This window comes from Aquarana catesbeiana, linkage group LG10 (assembly GCF_042186555.1).
Source record: "Aquarana catesbeiana isolate 2022-GZ linkage group LG10, ASM4218655v1, whole genome shotgun sequence".
Taxonomy (NCBI): domain Eukaryota; kingdom Metazoa; phylum Chordata; class Amphibia; order Anura; family Ranidae; genus Aquarana; species Aquarana catesbeiana.
In genome coordinates, this window is record NC_133333.1 from 133,717,771 (window position 1) to 133,725,000 (window position 7,230).

Sequence of the window (7,230 nt, forward strand, 5' to 3'; positions counted from 1 at the left end):
TTGAAGGTATAACTACCACAACATTCAGTCTTCTGATTTTTTTTTCATGCATTTTATGGTCAGTATTTTATTTGTCAGCTGCAATATAAAGCCAGGATAATCTTTAAAATTGAGTACTTAGTGAGAAAATAGTTTCCTCATATTTAACTAATGCATGAATTATATCCAAATTAATGTTTTCATTTTCAAGTCTTGATTTTGAGGATAGCATGCATCATATTTTCCCTGGGTATAGTAAAGGCATTTTAACCTATACAGCAGATGCAAAGGTATAAAAATGTATGTAGCCAGGTGCTTGGCTAGAAAAGGGACATCATAAAGATACTGTGCCGCAGCTGCTTTGTGTGCCTTTACAAGACTCTTATGCTGGCTTTTAGTGCCATTCAGCATCTATCCAGCAGAGAGCGCAGGTGGGCATGATGGACTGAGGAAATTTGATGCAAGCTGCATTGAACTCTGGAAAGTGTAGTCTGGGAAGAGGGTTTTGTATGGGGGTAGATGGAGTGTGGACTGCAACTCCCAGATATACACTCTTAACAGGAGGGCAAAGAAACTATTTTTCTTCTGGATTTTAGAAAGAGAACTTTTTCCTGATGGGAACATCACTGTTCCTGAGTGCACACTAACTTGCTACAAACCTGCAGCCTGAGACAGAAACCAGAGCACTGTTAAACCTGTGTGCTGAGGACAGGAGTCACTCTAGGCAAATGCAGATATGAGCTATGAATGGCAGGACTAAAGTTGTGGTATCACTGGGAATAGTGAGAGGGCATTGCGGCTATTAATCTATATATAAATCATTGCTATCAGAGACTGAGTACATATGGACTAGCCATCTAACTAACAATCTAACAGTCTTATTCACTGCATGCAGACTTTGCTGGAAATGTGCTTTTGTGTACCACCGGAAAGACTGGACCCCATGTTGGCCTACTGAAGAATTATAGCAAAGGACTGTCTTTTAAAATTGCTGTTCTATAAGGACTTTATTTGTCATCCGGAGTAATAGGAACCTCTGTATGAAGACCTAAGTCTTAGGCACCTTTCACATGACAAGCCCGCTCGGATCTGCCTGTCCGTTTTTCAGGGGGATCTGAGCGGGCCACCCATTGACTCCTATGGGTAGGCGGGTGTCCGCTGACACCCACCTGCCATCAGATCTGCTCAAGACAGACCTATGACAATACGTTCAGCCATCCGTCTGGTGGATCAGATGAGATCTTATGAAAATGGACATGCTGTCCGTTTTCGGCCGCTCTCCCCATAGGAATCAGTGGGGCTCTGACAGGCCCCTCCCCGCTCAGTGAGCAGAGATAGACCTGTCATCCGCTGGCTCAGTGTAGATCAACGGAGCGATCTCCCACTGAGCTGGCGGACTCCGCTGAATGAATCTGTCCCCGTGTGAAAGGGGCCAAATGCCCTGTACACACGGGCGGACTTTTTGGCAACAAAGGTCCGACGGTCTTTCCGACAGACTTTCAACGGACATTTGATGGACTTCTGATGGAATTTCGAATGAACGGACTTGCCTCCACACGATCACACCAAAGTCCGACGGATTCGTACGTGATGACGTACTACCGGACTAAAATAAGGAAGTTCCTAGCCAGTAGCCAATAGTTGCCCTAGCGTCGGTTTTCGTCCGTCGGACTAGCATACAGACGAGCGGATTTTTCGATGGGAACTGGGTTGGGCGGAGTTCCGACGTAAAGATATGAAACATGTTCCACATCTAAAGTCCGTCAGATTTTCGACAGAAACAGTCCGCTGAAGGTCTGAAGAAGCCCACACATGGTCGGATTGTCCGCCGGATTCGGTCCATCGGACCAGTCCGGTCGAAAAGTCTGCTCGTGTGTACAGGGCATTAGGGTAATATTTCATACAGTGTGCACTCTAAGCAGCATTGCCTTCTGGTCTCAGAAAAGATATTACCGTGTGAATTACCATTGTCGCTACTGTTATCTATGGCATTGTTTACTGCTGATTTATAGATTATCAGGTATAAAACTAATTCAATATGGAACTCTATTTTAAACTGCTATAACCTAGTGATTAAATTGTTTAGTGAGCTGTGGTTGACCTATTTCTCTATTTGCTCATTATATACATACTGGCATTTACCTCAACCCATTATAACCACTTCAGCTCTGGAAGATTTACCCCCCGTTCATGACCAGGCCATTTTTTGCGATACGGAACTGCGCTACTTTAACTGAGACACTGTACCCAAATACATTTTTGTCCTTTTTTTACACAAATAGAGCTTTCTTTTGGTGGTATTTGACCACCTCTGTGTGTGGGAGGTGCTTGTACTGTGTTCCTGCATGGATACATGTCCCTACTTTGCAAGAACACAGGATCCATGCCTTCCTTACTGACAGAATGGCAATCTGCCTTGCCTACCGAACCGAACGATCAGTGGGTGCCAGAAGACATCAAGTCCGCGGGATTTACTGATCGGCTCCTGCTGTGTAGAATTACAGTGGAAGTGAGCCTCCATTGGCGTGCACTCACGCCCAATACCCGGAAGTGCTGGATCACGTATATACGTCTGCCCTGTAGCAGTAAAACTGCTATAGGGTGGTCAGCAAGTGGAAAATAATTTAATATTAACCAGTCTGGTGATTATTTTCTGGTACTGAATTACAGCTGGGTGCATTTTTTTTATACTGGTGTTCCTATAAGAGTTTGCAGCAACTTTCTTTCAACCAGGTGTGTCAGAGGGGCCAAGGTTGTTTACAGAGTCGAGGCAAAAGAACAGAGTACTCAATATACCAAGCAGCTTCTGGGGGGAGTACAAGTATAGAAGTTGTATTACAAACCAACACTTGATAGAATGGACATTCACAAAACACTTGGCTGTAACAGCTGTAGCAAATACAGCATGGTCTTATAAGCTAAAACGCTCTGGAGTCTAAGCGCTGACGTCACACTGCTGCATACTTCTGTCTGCAGTGGTCCGAGATGTAAGTGTACAGCTGTATATTTGTGATTGTTCCACAGTGGGTTTTAATCTTGGATGGCTTTTAGTATATAATAAACTATACTGCACTATGATCGGTTTTGGTTTGCTCCTTTTATAAGCTTTATTTGGTACAGCATGTAATGGCATCCATTACTGGGCATAGGAGACATTTGTAAAAAGTCACTGACCTGAGGCTTGCAGGGTGTGGAATTTAAGCTTATAAGACCATGCTATATTTGCTACACCTGTTGTAGCACAAGTGTCTGGTGAGTGTTCATTCTGTCAGGTAACGTGTGATCATACACTGGAAGGTTTGCAGACAATTTAATTTATACCTGATGATGGGGGATTGGCTTTTTTTGCACACTTTTATGAACTTAATCGTTAGAGAATTTTGCTGGCTCTTAAATAAGATTTTATAAATTGTTTATTATGTTGTATGCACTTTTATGGTAACTTTCATCACTTTCATTTTTATGTTTAACATGGTGCGTTGTTTACTGGGAGTTTTCAAACTTCTGAGGAGTGTTTTTGCTTTGTAAGTGGTGCTGTAAATGCATATGTTGATCTGTTAGTTTGCAAGCAGCCTAATAACAACATAATACATAATACATAATACAGACTTTTATTTCTAAAATACTAAAAATAATCTTTAATCATCCTACTATTTAACTCACAGGTGTCATGTTTGACTCACTGTAAATGAACCACCTATGATTGCTCTCTATAGAACAACTGCCTTCTATGAATATATATATATATATATATATATATATATATATATATATATATATATATATATATACACTGAGAGGACATGCTCAGTCACAAGATCATACATTTTCACAAGTAATCCAATAGATTTGAAGATCTGTGATCAAATATTAAATAATATTTTATAAATAGTATGCTTTTTAGCTTTAAGTAAGAAAGTTGTATATGTTAAAAGTAAAGCTATAGCAGTCTTTCCAACACTTAGCTTTTCCACTAATATTTGGTGAATGTGGATGCTGTGATAAAATGTATTACAATTATTTCTTTATCAATTTTTGTGATAGTTGGTAAAAGTAGAGTCGTGGTCCCGTTACCAGTGTAATACGCAGGTCAATAGGGTTCAGCGTCTCTGTATCAGTCTTGACATTGTCATACATGAAAGGTGTTGTAATCAACATACCTACCCTGCAGATAATCACTCATCAGGACAAACTTGTGAGTATGAAAGCCTTTTTAGCTGACAAAATAAGTGGTTAGTACTTCTGCCTAGCAGGACTGGGGTCGTTGATTTGAATCCCAACCATGGCCCTACCTGCCTGGACTTTGCATGTTCTCCCTGTGCCTGCATAGGTTTCCTCTGATTACTTAAGTTTCCTCCCACACTCCAAAGACATGCTGGTAGGTTAATTGGCTCCTGTCCAAATAGGTCCTAGTATTTGTATGAATGCATGTGAGTTAGGGACCTTAGATTGTAAGCTCCTTGAGGGCAGGGACTGATATGAATGTTAAAAAATATGCAAAGTGCTGGGTTAATTGACGGCGCTATATAAGTACCTGTAATGAATAAATAAAGGAGATGCTTAAATTGTGCAGAGAAAAGTAAAGACAGTAATTTTTGTGCCCTGTGTTGGTAGAGATCTGTGTTACACCACGTATAGCAGTTTAGTAAGCATTCTACCAGTATAACATTTTAAACATGAGATGATGCTATGTCTACTTTATTTTTTACAGTTCTCCGGGCCCAGCTACTGTCTATGGAGAAATCTGGAGAATGGTGGCAATTTACAGCTAACGTGCTTACAGTATATAGACAGCGGAGGGTTCCCATCAGACGTGGTGATCAACCAATATGGGTTCCAGATCAAGATCTGGCATGTGACTGCCTCCGGGTTCAAGTAGGAAAGTCCTATTTGATCATCGGTAATGATGAGGAATCTCCAGATCCTGCTCGTGTGATACTGGATAAGAACAGCCTGTCACTGCCTTGGCGTGATGTCTGGGCACACAAACTGAGACGGTTTCAGCAGCAAGATCGGCGAGGAAAATGCAAGACAGGATAAATAGATCTTAGTGTCAGGGATATTGTTTAGTGTCAGTTGTCTCGGAGCAAGAACCCATTTAGAGTGAAACATTAATGATGGCCTGCTAGCTGCAGTTATTGCTACCTCTATAATACCACATTTGTCAACTGGAAAACACAGCAAGACCCATACAGTAAGAAAAAGCAAAACCTGTTACAATCTATTATATAGGTATTTGTAGAAAGAAATATGCTGCTTTTTCTTCTTTGCTGTCTCAAATACAGAATATAATTTTTGTGGGTGTGATAAATAATTTGCCGTTTGTCTCTGAGTCATTTAATTTTAATGTATGTTCAATGTCTTTTCTTACAAGAATCAAAAAATACTTTTATTTCACATTTGAAATGAATGTAGCAACCCATATGCCAAAGCTGCATAGAACATGTGAAGAGTGTTGATTAACAACGGAAGAAATATAGAGTGCTGAAGAGAAGAAGGAATATTATTTTATATGTAGTTAAAAAGACACTCTCACGTTGCCAATTCAGGGCAAAGTAACAGGGTCTATGTAAGGGGGCTCCCCCAACTCACTGATCATCACTTTGGCAACCAACCCCTGTTGCTCCTTCCTCTAGGAAGAATCAGAATCCTCACTGTTGGTTGGTGCTGGACACCAAGGAGGGCAGTAATGTCACTGCCTATTGTTTCAGTACTTCCTCTGTTATATTTCATTTAATTGCTAGACCTTTACACTTTCACATGAGAGGAGGTCACATGCACCCTCATACCTGAAAGTTCAGGGTTTTTTAAGTTGCGGTAGAGGAAGGAATGGCACAGGAACACCTGCAAGGTTAGTAGGTTGGTTGGGGTGCCCTTTATGCACAGCCCTGAATGGGTGTCTCTTTAGATAATATCTAAATGGTTGAATAGATTTTACTGCAGTCTTTTGAAACATCCAGGCAAAAAAATCTGACAGAGCAGTATCTCAGTTTATGTGGGGACAGCGGAGGACTGAACCTATTCGTCCCACTTTCTGCAACTGATTGATTTTTCAAGTTGATAGGTGGCTAACAGGTGTTGCTTTATTAAAGGCAAATAAGATGTTCACATTCAAGGGTATTACACTTAGTTTGGTAAATGTGGTAAAACATCCACATAGCAAAGAATATCCAATCACATGCCAAGAAAATACAAAAACAATATTTTTACTTGATTGAATATGATTGGAAGACAGAAGTCAGCAGAGCTTCACCACATTCACTTACCTAATGGAAAATTTCATTGCAAAATGAAAATTCCCTTGCAAGTTATAAAAGAGGACCCGTGCCTTACTTCACCATAATCAGAAAAACACATAAAACCAAAATTGTACAATCTCCCTACAATATCCAGAAACAATATTCTAAATAGTGCTCATATATAAAAAAAAGACCACAAAATCAATCATAACAAGTATAAAAAAAAATATAAAAACTAGAGTCATTAAATAAAGTCCATAAATTTGCTTGAATAAAAAAAGTGTCTCTTTAAGTGATTCTTTAATGATTCCCACAAGCTCAAAAACAAATCCATGACTTGGGCTCTCTCCACCAGATGTGATCTCACCTCATATGACCACACTTTTAAATATGGTCTATGTAGGCTTGTGTTTCTCTCAGAGGACTAAAAACGTTACAGATCATATGGTTTTGCAAAAACTTCTTAACCTGCTGCATCATTCGTGGATGTCTCCATTCACCTGTACATACAGAAAGAGAAAGCGCCAAACACAGTGCTTTATCCTTGAGATTAATTTATTAACCATAAAAACACAAACTTCCAGGTGTACACTCACTTGCTCAGGGTGCTACCAGTGTACCAAACTATGTCTCACATGCAATATACATAAACACACAGGCTCATCAATGTACAATCCACTCGCTGGTATAATTACCACACTGTCTCACCCGAAGAGCGTTGTGATGTCATCAAGCCCCTCCCCTATGCATTATGCTATAAGGTCATGTGTCTTCATCGGGGGTTAAGGGATCAGCCTGTCTGGCTTCAGTAAATCAACCCCTAAGTGTCCTTTAAGGAGCTGGGGGAGGTGCAAAGTGATGGTAGACCTCTATTTTTTTGTCAGAAGGCAAGATCTGCATATTGGAGAGTCCCTTATTTAGAATGGTCAAGAGATTGTGCAAAAATAAGTGCAGATTTAGGATGACTGCATGTTATTCAAGACACTACTGCTTATTGATTAATAATTGGACT

General features: G+C 40.3%; 1 protein-coding gene across 5 annotated transcripts in view; it reads left to right on the plus strand.

Moving 5' to 3' along the window:
* The window catches only part of LOC141110906 (netrin-1-like), a 182,169-nt gene extending 176,876 nt beyond the window's left edge, over positions 1–5,293 (plus strand). For all 5 annotated transcript variants that reach the window (XM_073602688.1, XM_073602685.1, XM_073602686.1 and 2 more), the window contains one exon: positions 4,691–5,293. In XM_073602688.1, the coding sequence (XP_073458789.1) occupies positions 4,691–5,019 (329 nt within the window). In that variant the 3' untranslated portion in view covers positions 5,020–5,293. The remainder of the gene's footprint in view (positions 1–4,690) is intronic.
* The last annotated feature ends 1,937 nt before the right edge of the window (positions 5,294–7,230 follow it).